Consider the following 16,042-nt stretch of genomic DNA (forward strand, 5'->3'; position numbering starts at 1 on the left):
CATGGACTCCCAGGACTGTGCTGCTCAGTGGGATGAAAAGGAAAGGCCAGCATGGGCATTGCTGGGCTTGGCAAAGAAAAGAGCCCTACTGAAGGAGGACATATCAGGGGAGCAAAACGCGGATGGCTTGAGACAGGAGCCAGGGGATATGACAATTGCATCTCAGGAGATGTTGAACATCACTCCGGCACAATGCCCTGAAGGGGAGTTGCTTCAGTCTGTAGGAATGGTGTCTCCCAGCTTACTCCTCAGTCTGAGCAGCCCTCGAGGTCAGATTGTGCAACCAGTGTCTATTTAGTCCCTTTGGCTGCTGCCTTGATGCCTTCTGACATGAGCAGGGATTAGGCCAGGCTGCTGGGACGCGCAGATGCGGAGCCTCAATGTTTTCCCAACTAGGACAGGTGCAAGTTGTCTTCTGCAGCTTGGCTTCCTCCTAAAGCTGTGATTCCCCAAAGAGGCACCATGTGGCATCTCAGCCTCTATGAGTAGGGCCATGAACCTACATCGTGGCTGAAGCTGTAATCTGAAATTGGTGATTGAAACAGGGAGCGGGGTGAGCACAGCAAGGGCAGCACATGACTGTCTCATTGGGGTGGGATGGAAGGCCCTGGTGTCAGGCCAGCTGGTTACGCAATAGTTCTGTCTGTTGACCATTTTCCACAAGACCGCAAGAGCTCTGAGTGTGATTTCCCATCGTATCTAGTGTGAGGATGGTGAGGGACCAGAAGAGGACCACAGATAACTCAGGAGGTCAGGGGACACTTGTAGGGAGGCAATGGTTTCCTTAAGACCTGATGCTCTCTTTTATGGATGCCAATGTGTTCATGTGGGAAGACTTCCAGAGGTTTAAGAGCAGCCAGTCTTCCAACTACTGATGTGGCTGGAGAGGGAATATTTCTTAAAGCAAAAAACTCCCTTTATGATGAAGTTAGTACATGTGTGTCCCTGCACACTGTTATGCCACTCCAACTGGGCAGCCAGAGCATGCTGCTTGCTACTGTTCATGTGTTGACAAACTCTTACAGATGCTAGAGCAGAAAACATGTAGAGTGAGCAAGGGGCGAGGAGAGACAGGATCACAGAATCACAGAATCAGCTAGGTTGGAAAAGACCTTTAAGATCATCGAGTACAGCCTATGACCTAACACCACCTTCTCAATTAGGCCATGGCACTAAGTGCCACATGCAGTCTTTCCTTAAACACCTCCAGGGATGGTGACTCCACGACCTTGGGGAGGGACATAGACCCCTCTTTGCTCTGGGGATGCTTTGGAGCTTGAGCTGAGAATTACAGCTCCCTTGGCCTGGAGATGCTGTTTCCACTTAGCACTCTTTTTCTTTCGTAGGGGCCAACCTGACAGAGAAGATTAGGAAGATAAAAATTGTCTTCACACCCACCATCTGCAAACAGACATGCCAGAGTGGGCGCTGCTACAACAGCTGCGAGAAAGGAGACACCACCACTCTCTATAGCCAAGGGGGACATGACCACGATCCCAAATCTGGCTTCCGCATCTGTGAGCACCCCTATGCCCTCCACCTACTTTCTTGCCTGCTTCCCCTCTCTACTCTTCCTGCTTTTCCCGACTCTACAGACTAAGGGCTTGGGCTGCTATAGGGAGGGGAAGCAATGGCTTCTCTCAGTGTCTTCTGGAAGATGTCTTCTGAGGTCTTTGGGGCTTACTCCCTCTCTGGGGGAGGAAGACAGACTTTGCCTCACTGCTCTCTTTCCTGGGCAAGCAACTCCTGTTTCCATCTCACCCTGGGTAGAGGGGATGTGTGTTTTTGAGTCAGGCCTGCAGCCAAGCCTCACCACCCCCTTCTTCTCAGAGCCAGCTCGCTGCTTTAGTTGGCATCCAGTCTTGGGGCTGACTTTCATCACCTAATTTCCTCCTGTTCTCTCCTTTCACTCACATGGCAGCCAGGAGAGCTGGCTGCAGGTTGCAAACTGTTCTTATAAACAGGGCTTGCTGCAACCACCGCTCGCCTTTCAGAGCCACTGGGATTGCTCATCAAGTCACTGGGATGTGGGTTGGTCACATTGTCTTGGAGCCAGCTGGTGGGAGCAACATACTGGACTTGTTGGGACTTGTCCTCTGAGTGCCTCTGTATCACTCAAATTCTCCTAACACTGAGAGAATGAAAAGCCTTGCTCTTGTGGACACTGATGGAAGATGGTGTTCACAACAATTTCTGCCTAGGTCCCAGTCCAAAAATGTGTCTCCTCCCCCAAAACTGGGTGCTGGGCTTGAGCAGATGAACTTGAAACAGGATGGGTGTTCATCCCCTGGAATGAACCTGACAAGCCATCCAGGAATGTGGAGCAGCAGTGTCTCCTCCCACACTGAAATGAGTCAGGATAATCTGTCAAGAAATCCCATGCATTGCTTGAGTGTAGTTCACACTGAGATGCTCCAAGCATCTGATGAGGTCAGAAAGGACATGACTTTGGTTTCATCTGTGTATGCGTTTTCTGAGCCTTTGCAGATGAATTGCTCCTGATTCTTTTGTCCCACTCCACACTTCTCCCACTTGAACTGCTGGCAGGGCCAGGGCTGGATGTGAGACAGGCTCTGAGGATGTGGCTCTCTGCCTGCTCTCTCCATCTGCCTCTCTCATCCTGCTGAGTTCCCTTCTGGGCTAGGAGTAAAAACCCTGCCAAGTGGGGAGGGGGCGATGCAGAAGTGAAGAAATTGGGCAGACTTGGCTACACATGGCTGCCATAGCTCCTGACCCACTCCAAGAGATCCTGCTGTGTCAGCAACACCACTTTGGCAGCCCCCCAGGACATGGGTGCCCCAGCCTGGCTGTGGCCCCAGAGCCCAAGGGAGAGTTCATCTTCTTCAACCCATGACTCCAGTTGTGAGCAGAGCTTGGAGAAGATGGTGTTGCCCAGCAGGGAGCCGAGCCTGCCTCCAGGCTGCAAGTGCTGACCCCAGCCCAGTGCTGGGCCTGGTCCTTGGGACATCATGGGGTTAGTGCTGTCCTGGTCCAGCTGCCTGGCATCCCTCAGCTGCCCTTGGCTAGAGCCAGTGTCTCAGTTCCTCCTCTAAGCAGATCTCTCTTTGCCTTGCAGACTTCTGTCAGATTCCCTGCCTGAATGGAGGGCGCTGCGTGGGCCGGGATGAATGCTGGTGCCCCTCCAACTCCACAGGGAAGTTTTGCCACCTGCCAGCTCCCTCTCTGGAAAAGAAGCAAGGAGGGAGAGGCCCAAAGACCCCAGCTAGCAGCTCCATGAAGCACTCCACATATACTCTACCCTTGTCCAACCAGCTGGGTGAGCATGGCCAGTGGCTCCAGACCCCACATTTTACTCCTACTTGTGTGCTCCTCAGATCTTTTTTAACAGGCCTGAGGAGGCCACTACCTCCTTATGCTTGCTGTTTCAGGCCAGGTTGTTAGAAAGGAAGTTTCCCTAATTTCTTGTGGAGGTTTTGGTCGGTTTGTCCTGGTTTTAGGCCAGACAAATACTTTCTCTTAGATGCAGTCTTCCTCTAGATTTCCTGGTGGGCTCAGTCTGCCTCTCGTCCCTTGTGACTTTGTTCATGATGATACTCTTTGGGTGCCAAATTGTTGCCAGATTGTCAAAAATGTGGTGTAAACTCATCTTCCAGCTTCCCTAAACCCTTCTCTGGTGAATGTCCACATCAACCACCCTCCAGAAGCCACCGTGCAAATTCATCAGGTGGCCAGGGTGCGGGGTGATGCTGAGGTGTCGGAGGAAAACAGTGTGGAGGCAGTCCTGGTGCCTCAGCTGGCTGCTGTGCCCTGGTACACCTATGCCCATGGGAATGGCAACAGCATTGCCACTGTGAGTGGACAACAACAGCAGAGAGCCCCGGGACTGCTGGGGAGGTGCTTTCGGGAGGCTCTCCATGGGCAGGTAAGAGGTCATCTATCAAGCACTGGAGTATTTCTTGTTCTGGGGTAGGGGAGCACTGGCTTTCGGGGGTTGGGGGGTGGCTTTTTTCTGTGAAGCTGTTCAGCGTCAGCATGGGCATCATGCAGATGCCATGGGCACAGGCAGCAATGTGTTACTACTTGGGAAGAAAAAAAATTCCTTGCTTTGATCAAACAGAGACCTCACTGCCTTGCCCTGACCAGGCTGTGCCCTGGGGCAGCACAGCCCAGACTTGATGGCTTTCACACACAGTCTGGTTTTAAAAGGGTGCCCTATTTATAGCAACATTTACAGCCATGCTCCACAATTATTGTAGGAAACGTATAAAACATAGGAAAATTCCTTTCCCTCTCAGACGATAAATGGAAGTCTGATTTCCATGGAACGATGCCTTCCTGGAGAGCTCGACTGGGGCTTGGGAAGCAAATGCACGTGAGGGACTTTCTCACCCCTGTCCCACAGTCATCATAATTTCTTATTTTGTCTTTCCCCACATGTTTCTCTTGCGTCACTGGAAAAGCATTGGAGGTTTTTGGCACCCACAGGAACACCTGTGAGCTCCCCCAGAGCAGTTCGTGCTCAGAGAGACCCCCAGCCTGGCAGTCTGGGACTCAGCCCTGTTACCACTGCTCCCCAGCCTTTTCGGGGGGGCTACTCCCAGTTCCCATCCCATCCTTCAGTCACTCCCATCCAAGTCGTTTCTAGCAGGAAACCATTCTTAGCCATTCTCTAGTGCAAAAATAAATGAAATCAGAACCTGGGGCTGGAAAAGCCCTGCTTCTCTGTGGGGAGATGGCAATGCTGTGACCATAGGAGCAGAGGATGATGATGTATGGAGAGGCTGTAAGAGATGCTCTAGGTGCAGCAGGGGGTACCCTTGCTATGCTCACACCTCACCCAGCTGGGGTGATGCCGTGCCTGGGAGAGGGTGAGGAGTTCGGCAGGGAGCGCCTGCCTCTCCCCGCGCAGCCACAGCCGAGCCGATCGGTATGCGAGTGCTGGGCAGGCGGCCACGCGTGCCTGGCCAGGGGCCAGCTCCAGCCTGTGGGCCCAGCGGCTCCGCTCTAATGGGGAAGCCTGTAATCCAGAGGGCCTTGCCGAGAGTGGGGGGAAAGAGAGACTCATTCAGCAGAGGAAAGTGCCTGACAACAAGCTCCCCGCCGGGCTGGAGTGGTGCACCCATATCACAGGCTAATCAGCCAGGCAAGGGGCTGATTCTGGGGCTTTGCCAGGTGATATCATCTCTGGTTCATCTGTGCTCTGTTTGATGGCCTCTTCCCCTCTGAAGGGTGCAGTCAAGGGAGGTTCTGTCTGCACAACTTTTTACTATCTTAATCCACATCCCCGGTTCCACTGTGTCCCAGTGGGGAACTGTGCCAAGAGGGCTGTGCCAGCCTCTGCCCCCAGACAGTTGTTCCCCGTGCTGGCTCTGCTGCTACTGTACCAGCTGGGCACATGTTTCCTCTGCATCCCACAGCAGCCTGATCTGCTCCTCTCTCCGCAGTGCACCAACCCCCTGCCAGGGCTAACCAAGCTGGAGGACTGCTGCGGCAGTGTGGGGCTCTTTTGGGGCATGGACCAGTGCCTGGCCTGTCCCCCCCGGCCAGGTGAGTACTGCTGCTGGCCAGGAGCCAGAACAATATGAGGGACAGCCTGCACCCTCGACGAGTAAAAATGATTTGGCTGCCTCGTGTAGATGAGGCAGGGAACGGAGCTGTGGGTCGTGACACATGGCTGTCCTTGGCCCAAGGTCCTCGGGGATGGGCAGCATGTCCCAGGTGAGTGCAGGGTCATGCCAGCTGCTGCCCCAACCCACCAGGCAACAGTGCTCTGGGTTGGCTGCTGGGCCCAGGCTCACGTGGCCAACAGTTCCCACCATGCTAGCCCCATTCAGAGGGAGAAACAGGAAAAAAGCAGCCGTGGTTTTAGGAGGTGCAGTTCTAGGTTGGAGGAGGCTGCAGACTTAGCCCTATAGAGTTACGGGCTTGCTCTGGGCCCAACACGGGTTTGGCAGGGGCTCTGGAAATAACACTACATCAAACAATTGGCAGGAGCACACCCAGGGTCCGTTCCAGGGGCATGGGCGTCCAGCTCTGTTTCTGCTGCACTTGGGAGCTGGACAGACTGATCTAGCAGGAGATGGGGATTCCTCATCTGCTCTGCTCAAGGTGCTTCATGATGAGCATGGCCCTTTGCCCCATGGCCCCATCCTGTGTTGCGGTGGAGAGGCCATGCAGGACTCCTGGCTGGAGGGGAGGCAGGCTCCAGCATCCAGTGCTGACTGGGTGTGGTAAAGGGAAAGGTGCACTCATCTAGTGGAATGTGGGCAGGGAGCTGCTCACCTCTTCCCTGCCTGCCTGCCTGCCTGCTCCCATTCATTGCTGCCTGGCTGCTCAATCACATCCCTTCACTGGATCAAAGAACTAAAGAAAACAGACCCCATGGTTCAGGAGACCTGACTCCTCAATAGAGCGTAGATATCCAAGGTGGCAGGTTTTGCAAGCAAGTGTGGTGTTGGTGACTTCTAGCTCTGCCCAGAGGTTTTCCTGCTTGCTTACACGCACATTCCCAAGAGCTGAATTTGTGTCTCATTATCCTCCCTCCATTCGATTCCTCCTCAGCCAGGGGCAGGGATGACTGGAGCCAAATTCCTTGCAATCACAGACGAGGTTGTCAGCATCCTGGAACCCAGTCCAGATCTTGGGAGCTCTGATTGCTGTCATCTTCCCAAGCTGCATGGCTGTGCTGTGGCCTCAGCCATGCTACTGCTTGCCTGCCCTCATCCATATGCTAGCCCCAAAGAAGACTTGGGCATATATGTTGTGGGGGGGTGACCCTGGGGTCTGCAGGTTCAGTACAGACAAGGAAATGCCCCACACAGGCCTCAGCCCCTCTTCTTTGTCCCTGACCTTCACAACCCCAGTCACGGCTTTCTCTTCCCCATCCTACAGCAGTCTCCCTGTTTCTTACCCGTCTTTCTGTGATCCCTCCATTAGAAAACAGGGGGGCTGCTTAATACTTCAGTTAGGCTGCAGATTGCTGCAAAAACTCTGCACCTCCCTTCTCGTTCTCTGTGCCAGGATGCAAGGTGATTGCAGAGAATGCAGCCAGAGCTGCAGCAGTGATTTGCTCTGTTGGACTTAGAGCTTCAAAATGTGTCTAATCACAGGCTTCTAAGATGTGAAAACAGACACAAAACACCCCCATGTGCTCCTTGCAGTCAGCCAGCCAGTAGAGCAAATGCACTTAGGAAATGACTCCTAGCTGCCAGCAGGTTCCACAGCTCACAGCTCAACACATGCCCTGTGTCCTGGCAGCAGTTGCAACTCAAGGCAAGTTGTCACTGCTGGTCTTCACTGAGTGGACAGATAATTGTCTGGCTTTGTTTTCAGATTAATTCCAGGGATATGTAAAATGTATCCCTGTGGGTCTTTTGTATTCCTGTGCCACAAGAAATTCCCTCTGGCTCTGGGTGATGAAGTTCCTCCTTGGAGACTTAATGGCTCTTGTGATGTTGGCCCTAATTCACGCTAGTTGAAGGAGCCATTTTCATCCTGTTCAATGGTATATACGTATCTTCCTGCTTTGGCTACCTCTGGTGCAAGGAGCTGTAAGACAGACACATGATGAAGGCAGCCTAAGAGAGCCCAGTTGTTGTGGAGTGAGAAGCTCAGGTGCCTTTCTCTGGTATGTTGTCTTCACATGCAAGGTATCTGATCCCGGAGGGGAGTCAGGGAAACAGTCCCTTCTCAGCGACCTTACTTCTTTAACAGAGCCTCCAAGCACTGTGACCACTCACTGCCTTGTGCCTTGTCTGCCAGGGTTTCCAGTTCCATGCTAGTGTGAAGGCATTGTTCCACGTACTTCCTGCCTGTAGACCACATCCCACACTCACATTCCTTCTGCCTTCTGGTCTTGCTGGCCTGTGTTGTGCTCACTCAAAGTCACTGGGCTGTAGTTCAGTGATCTGGTGTCTCGTGCACAGAGATAACATGTTCAGTGTGTGTTTCCAGCTTTCTTCTTAGCACTGTGATCTTCAGAGAGAACTCCTTGCTCTCATGTGTCCCGGGGAAGCATGCACCAGAGCAGACTTGACAGCATTGGGAATTTAATTCCAGCAACTAGAGACAGAAATGGCAGAAGCTAGTTCAGTGTAAACACTTACAACATACAGAAGTGCAGCCAGGCAAGAGCTAGACAAATGGGGAACTTGTTTGGATTGACTGTCTGCCCGAGACACTGATTGTTAGTAGAGTCTGGATACGTCCGGATGTCTCCATCGTCTGCAGCTTTCATGTTTGGTACGTGTTTGTGTGCGGAAAGACATCAGAGAAGAAGAATAGGAGGCAGGCATCTGTCTGAGCAAACTTACCATGACCAATCCTCACTATTTTTTATGTTTTGCTCAGCATCAGAAAAGCCAAGGCACTCAAATGCTTTGTCTGCATCCTAATGAGACCATGTTAAAAGCTGAGTTCAAAATCAAGGGCTGACCTGGCCAGGAGTCTCTGTGAGTGTTACTTTAGTCTTAGAGATTTCCTTAAGCCGTTCTTGGACTGTGTGGTTTGCTGCTGGGAGGCTGTACACTGTTAAGCCTCTTCAGAGAAGTGGGCACAGAGATGGGTGTTCAAGCAGGCTACAGTAGAAGTTCCTGGGAGCTGCTGTTGCTTATGCAAGTGAGAACTAAAGATAGGACCCCCATGATGCATCAGAGGCACCCTGGGAGAAAGGGGAGAGCAGAGAGCTTGCTCCATGAGCTGTTGGAGCAAAGGCTCTTTGTTGCCTGACTTATGAAAGAAAGAGACGAGCCAGAGGCAGGGCCCTGGAGGGTAGCAGGACACCTGCATGCTGTCATGCAGCTGCAGTTCTTCAGCTCTGGCCAGAATTTGGTGGATGAAATGTGTTGTATTGCAAGATAGGATAAATCAGATGGAGACATTCAGTGACTGTCCTGGGTCTTTAGTACTTGGGGGAAGCAATGGAGCACACACTGAAAGGCTAGAACAGAAGGGTAGGGGCAAACAGGAGCTGGAAAGTTAAACCTGGAGAAGAATGAGGGTAGGAAAAGGGAATTGGAGGCTGATGAAGCAGCTGAAATAGAGACACTAGGATGTGGCTGAAAGGGAGCTCAGGGACCAGCATGGTAGTTGAGCATTGCTGGTGAGGAACCTGCACTGAAGCAATGTCCCGTCCTGTGGCAAGCTCAGGATGTGGGGCTAGTAGCAGGTACACTGCTGGGCAGAGCTACTCCTGCTTACCTGCCAGACCATGTGTTATTTTGGGGGATGCAGTGGTCTGTGGAAAGAATGTGTTGGAACACTGTTAAGAGATGGTCTGTGGAAATTAAACCCAGTGAGACTGGAGCTACAGGTTGACACAGACCCCACGGCAGGTGTGAATTTGGATACCGTTTTCCCAAAGCCTTGGCCCTTCTCAGGCGCATGGTGATAAAGGAAACTGGTAGCTGAGAGTTCTGTCCAGAGGGGATCACAGCCCTGCTCTTCTACCTCCTCCCCATCTGTGAGACCACACACCTCTGGAACAAGCAGCATTCCAGGAGAACACCTGTATCAGTGGACACCATCTCCAGTACTGCCAGAAGCTACAAGTCTCACCTTTCTGTGAAATTTGGTGGACTTTCTGGGGGCAGGAGTAAACGTGCATTTTCCAGGTCTGGAGTTTTCAGTGCCCCCTGCCCCTTATCCTACAGTCAGCCTGAGCATGGGCTGGGCTGTGCACCCACTCGTTGTGCTCACTGCAGATCTTCCTGAGCTGCTTTCTCTCCTCGTATGGGTTTTAACTGCATTAAGAAACAAGTCTTTGAAGGCTATTGTTTTGTTTTTATTCCCACTCCACGTGTTTTTTCAAGTTTTTTGTCCTAGAGAAAAGTCTGAATTTCATTGGAAAGTTGGATCTTGTAATGTCTGGCTTGGCATCCGCAGCACTCCTCTAACAGACCTCCCACTGTGAGAGGGGTGGCAGCTCACCCATGCAGCCGTCATCGTCAGAAATGCTGAGTGGATCTGCAAGCCTCACACCCCCCTGCGCTGTGCCTGCAGGCATTGAAACAGCCATGGCAAGCCCCTTGAAAATCAACCCCCTGGTCTGCTCCTGTGAACAGATGGGGTAGGACACAGGAAAAAAAACCTTGGATATATGGGAAGGAGGCTATGGAGGCCACTTGTTACCATGTGCCACAGGGAGTCTGTGCAGAACAGTACGGAAAGGCTGGAGGCGGGGAAAGAAGCAGAAACCTCTGCAAGGTTGTGCCCGTACCACAGAAAGCAATGCTTGACCTGGGAACACACAGCATTTTCAGGCCTGCTTTTTTCTGCATAGTGCTTGTTTTGCTCATCATACACGTACAGCATTGTCATATCAGCACACTGCAGCACAGTGTTACAAAACTGGGGGTTTTTAGGTACAAGGTATCTTGTTGCAGTTGGAAGCCACCTTGAGAGCAGAATGAGGATCTCTCTGTTGAAACGCCCAATGGCAAAAAGGAATTATCAGAGTTTTTTTCCTTCAAGCATCTTTTGCACCTTGAAGATCTTTACTGATGTAGAGCCAGAGGACGTAGTTTTATATCACACATGTGGCACTGGTGCATGCCCTCTCCACTGCTATTACCATAACCCTTGCTGGGGCATTGGAGGAAGTCTTGCTGGAGCCTGCTTACAACAGACCATCCAGAGGAGAGCAGTCATGACAGACCTGGACAGAAGGATTTGTGTCTTTCCCTCTTGTCCATTCTGCCTTAGAACTCGGCTTATCCCCATAGCCACAGCCTACTTCTTGGTGTGGCACCTCTAATACATCTCTGAAGGCTGCTGTGGGGTCCGAGCTGCTCTGCTCTTCTGCCAGTGAGCTCAGCAGCTCAAGTCCTCTCTGCAGCGGAGGCTGATCTTCTCTACTTCACACTAAACCAGGCTGAGGCTTGACTGAGTCCACCATCCCCATTTATCCAGGTGTCACGAGACCATTCACTCTGGCTCCTTTCACCTCCCAGGTGCTGGAAAACCTAGAACTAGCAGAAGCACCACAGCTACCCTCAGTTTCTTCAGTATGGTAGATGGAAGGAGTCAAAATAAATGGGCTAGCTTTAGGAAACGGGCATTTCTTCACTTCTCATCTGACCAGAGGCTTGCTTTTTCCCCTTTTAACAGTGACATTGTATGGACTAATGTAATGTATTATCTCATCCAACAAACACTGCCTCATTCACACCCTTGTGGCTACCACCACTCGGAGAAGTTTTCCACTTCACCACCACCCTGAGCTTCTCCAGACGTGTTTGGGGAGCCAGAGCCCTTGGGTAAAATCTCTTCTCCTGGGAAATGATGAAAAATTAGCCTAATTGCTTAAAGATCATCCTGCTAGGCTCCAAAATCCCTCCACCCAATTTCCTTTCATATTATACTCTACTTGAGTATTTTTCTAGCTGGGGACAAAGTTTCTGGGGGAAGTCCTGGGCTGTGGCTCCTTTGCACTCACCTCCTTTCTGAGCCTGTGAGCTTATTGCACTCTTGCTCCTTTGTATGAGCCCAGCCCTGACAGGGATGCCCGGTGCCTGCAGAGCTTGCAGAGAGCTAGAGGAAGCAATGAGGAGAGCCAAGAGGGACTCCTAATGTGCAGCTACCTGGTGACCACATTGGCTTGGCACAGCATCTGCAGGGCTGAAGTGCCCAGGAGGCAAGGCTCTGAAATCACCCTCTTGAATCAGGAACCAGGGCTCCCTGCCCTCAGCAAGCCTGAAATCCGTCTGCCTGACAGATGCAACTCAGCTGCTCCATCCCTAGCCTTAGGCTCTGGGAGAACCCTTCCTGGAGAGAGTGTAGACAGACACAGGAGACTGGGGCCTCTTCAACTCTGAATGCTGACAGCTTTCTGCCCTCTCTGATCACTAGGTGGGTTCCAGAGGAATACCCTCCTACCAGCTGCATAAGAGAAGGCTGGATGCTGATCCTCTTTGCAGGAAATGTAGGTGTCCTAGACTGTTTTTTTCAGGGGGTTTTGGCCATCTCTGTTGTAGTTCAGCAACATTTGAGCTTGTGGAAGGAAATAGTCCTCTACTCAAGAAACCAAGCACAAAGCTGAGAGTTAATAGCTTACATCCTCCTGCAGCCACACACTGTCTTCCCTTGTGGACAGGTCCTGGCAGAAAGAGAGCAGCCCCCATCCAATACTTCAAAAATGTCTTGGTTCTCCTTGGTACAGAGAGATCTGCTCACATTACATTACAGTTACTCTTGCCAGGGAACAAGGGTTTCTTTGCAGAGTTAGGACATTTGTCTGTAGCTTCACAAGTGATTTGCTAATGTAGCGAGCTGGTTTCTGCAAACTGGAGTTTTGTAAGTGCTAAGGTGGCACAGACCTGCAATTCATCTGCCCATCACTGGCATTTTCTGCCTTGCTGTCTCCCCAGCAGCATCTGGCGGAGGGATGCTGCAGAATCTGTTTCTCCACAAAGGCTCTTCAGAGGCGGTGCATGGCTCTGACACGTCATCGCTGTTTGATCTCCAGCACGCTTGGCTTCCGCTCAGAGGGCTTGCACATAACAATGGTGCTTCATTTGAGTGTCTGTTATCACATTGTGCTGAGGCTGACAGATGCTTCCAAGCACAGTTAATGCTTGTCGGCAGCCCCGACCCCACAAACTATCGTGTAGGAGGACCTGAAATCCCACTGGGGTACTGAGCCTGGGGCCCATAAACCAGAGGTTTTTTTACCTTCCCAGAAGGTTGGAAAGGTACCCAGTGATTCCCAGCATCACTAGTAGCTCCCCTGTCCCTAACATCCAGATATTTGTTAGCACCTCCTGCCTACAATTCATGACTAAACTGTTGAAGGGGGTAAAAAGATTTTTTTGTCTTTGTCATTCATTCAGCTACTGAGGATCAGTGTGCACATGGAAAACCTTGCAGCTTCATTTAATATACCTGAGAAAGCCAGGTTTTCTATTCTCCTTCCTGGTACAGGCTGGTAATGACATGTTCTCCTGTCTTTTATTTCCTAAGTGCCTTTATCCTAGGCGGCTGGTCTCTAACTTCTGCCTTTCAAGAACCGTCCTAGAATGGCTTTAAATTGCATTATAGAGTTCAAGTGTTTGGGACAAAGAGTTACGGATATGCCTGCTCTCTGCCCCCAGAATGTGTTCTTAAACTTCACAGGCTTTCTTTTTGCTCTTAAACTTTGCAGGCTCTTGCCAAGCATCTCCTGCTGTAAGGATGGTCTCAATTTGTCCCTGGTTCTTGAAAGCTGCAATGTGTTAGGAATCTGCTGGACCCTCAATATGACTATTGCCATGGAGGGCTTTCCACGTACGACACCAGGGAGTGAGCTACTGATGCCAGGCAGGAGGATTTAAGTGTGGTTGGAATATAGCTGGGCAGTCAGTTAGCTCTTTCATGCACTCCTTGTTCCCAAGCAAAAGATCCAGAAAATTAAGAAGCCCCACCCTAGGAAAATCCTTTGCCCCAGGCAAAGTACCCTTCTTCCTACTCCACCCCATGCTTACTCACTTTCCAACCCATCCACTCTTAGATTCCCTGTCCCTTGCTCCAAAATACAGTGCCTAAATTTGACTTCCTAGGAATTTATGGGCCACATTTTACTTGCCTTTAAAAAATTTGGAGATGTCTAATTGTGTGTGTTATAGAACATTTTGAAACCCACAAAACTATTTTAAGCAGAAATCTGAATTTTTCTTTGATGAGAGGGATTGGGGCAGGAAATCACACGCAGTATAAAAAGAAATGTAATAAACAGGGCCTGAGCTGTTATTTCAGCAGTTTGTCAAGGACCTCAGCCATTCTTTTCACTCTGATCCCCCTTGTTATGTGCCACCTGGCTATCCAAACTGACCTAGGAGGAGACAAAGTGACACAGTGCTAGGTATGAGGCACAGGCAGCACCTGTGGGTCACCAGGCTGGCACTTGCCAAGAAGGAGAAGACACGCCACGGATAATGTGGCTGCTCCTACCTTTCCCTCTGCCCTAGAAGTCATTAGAAGCCCATCCAAGGCAGGCCTAAGGACCCTTTCCCCTCTGGAAGAAGGGCAGGGAACAGGGAGGATGCTGGTGGCAGGCTCTCCTGACAGTGTCCCACACTGTTTGCTTTTTTCCCCAGCCCACCCTGTGATTGAGAATGGACAGGTGGAGTGTCCCCAGGGATACAAAAGGCTGAACCGGAGCCACTGCCAAGGTAAGGATGCTGCTTTCATCTCTGTCTCTCCTTCTCACATCCGCTGTCAGAGTTGCAATTATCTATACAAAATACATTTACCTAACTCCCTGGTACAGATCTGCAAAGAACGTGGCTTATAAAAGTTTTCGTGCTTTCATCAAGAATGGAAGAAAACCAGGTAACACAGGACTACATGACTCAGCTGACAAGCACAGTGAGCACAAAGTTGGGCCAGTACAAGAAAATTCCCCTGTTAGGTCCTACTGACCCAGTAAGGGCCTGTGTTTATGCTCTGCTAAGTGTGAGTGTAAAAACACTTCTTCCATGTTCTGAAGCAACAGAAATTCTGTTGCCTAAAAATATTTGTGAAGGTTATCAGCTTGTTCATTTACAAGTGGGAGAGTGCCATAAAAGCGATGCCTTCTGTTCTGACTGTATCACTTGTTCATGCTGCGAGGCTCCGCTGCCTGCCCCATGCTGCCAGGATCAATCCATTGCTCACTTCTGTGGTCCCTCAGTTCCATATGAGGAAGGCACCATCTCTCCCCTTTTCTCTCTGGTTCATGTTTATTTGGCATTTCTTGGACCTACACTGCTTGTGTTTTTCCATGCTCTGACTAAAGAGGAATTTTATTGTTCCCTTCTTGTGATTCATGATAAGCTGAGAGGTGTCGCCTCTCAGATGCAGCAGGGAGCAAACCCAGGGCTGGCAATCCAATGACTCATCTCTTTTAGCTGGGACTTTCCACCACACTTAATTAATGATTCAACCTCCCCACATTGTCCTGAGGGAGAACTTTCAACAACACAACAACTATTCTGCTTGGTGCTCAGATCTCATCACTTATGTGGCCACAGACAGTGCTATGATTATGAGGAGCTACCCAGAGACATCAGATAGGAGTTGGAGGAACAGAGCAGCAGGAGGGACTCATGTCAGAAAGAAGAGACCTGCAGTGCCTGCTCTGGATTTGTGTCCCCTGTGGATCAGGGAGGAGCAGAGGTAGATGACAGTGTGGATTTGGCTAGGAAGATTTTTTGCACAGGAAAAACCATGAACCAGAGATCTCTGCCTCTGGATGCTCCTTTGTAAGCTAGACTGGAGAAGTTCTATTCTTCAGACACTACTGCTTCAAGGTGCTATTCCCATCTCTACTGTTGTAGTGGAATGTGTGTCAGGAAGCCTAGCACCTCACTTTAGGGCCCAGAGTGAGGGTTCAATTTGGTGGACAGATGTAGGGGCCTTCTTTTGCCACGCAGGTAGGAGGGGAAACTACCTGGCTTTGCAGGCTATTGTTAAAGCACTGTGATTGGAGGAGGACCCTGGCAGAAGCCCACTTTCCTTTGTTCAGTATGGACAGAAAGGGTTGTCTCTGGTGCCTTCCAGCAGACGAACAAATGGTTCACCTTTGCAGGATCTCCTTTCCTTTCCTTGCTGCATCCTATTGAGCAGAACAAGGCTGCAAGGAGCCCAAGTTGAGAGTGCTTGTCAGACCCAGCCAGGGATCCTCCCAGTGCTGCTGGGACTAGCAGGAAGGATGGCACTGGAAGAGATAATATGGTTGCTAAACATGAGGAAAAGAGGTCTTGGAGGCTCAGGGATAGGGAGGTGTGCATGCAGCGCAGTCACTGCACAGGACACACACTGAAAGTCCTAGGAGACCATATATATATTTGGTGTCTGATGTTGACCTGAGTCCTTTCTGCTGACCAAGCACTGGGGTAAGCCAGCCTGCACCTTTCCACCACAGGCTGCCTTACTCAGTGTGGCTGTTTCTCAGGAGCACTGGCAGACTTGTGTGGGGTGGGATGAAGCAGCTGAGGCAGCATATGTATCTCAGTTTGTGATCCCTGAGGCCTCTTCTTGTGGGCTAGCCCTAGCCCTGGCATGCTGCAGGGGGTAGGAGTGCATAGCTCTGAGCATACCTGTCTGCTTCTATTCCCAGTGGGGACTT

At 50.9% G+C, this 16,042-nt stretch overlaps 1 protein-coding gene across 1 annotated transcript in view; it reads left to right on the forward strand.

The window, feature by feature from the left end:
- Positions 1–16,042, forward strand: part of LTBP2 (latent transforming growth factor beta binding protein 2) — a 68,844-nt gene that overhangs the window by 29,705 nt on the left and 23,097 nt on the right. The window contains 5 exon segments of the mRNA XM_032111199.1: positions 1,347–1,517; positions 3,077–3,277; positions 3,615–3,883; positions 5,406–5,508; positions 14,031–14,105. Of these exon segments, the coding sequence (XP_031967090.1) occupies positions 1,347–1,517; positions 3,077–3,277; positions 3,615–3,883; positions 5,406–5,508; positions 14,031–14,105 (819 nt within the window).

The sequence above is a fragment of the Corvus moneduloides genome, chromosome 6, assembly GCF_009650955.1.
Source record: "Corvus moneduloides isolate bCorMon1 chromosome 6, bCorMon1.pri, whole genome shotgun sequence".
Classification (NCBI taxonomy): domain Eukaryota; kingdom Metazoa; phylum Chordata; class Aves; order Passeriformes; family Corvidae; genus Corvus; species Corvus moneduloides.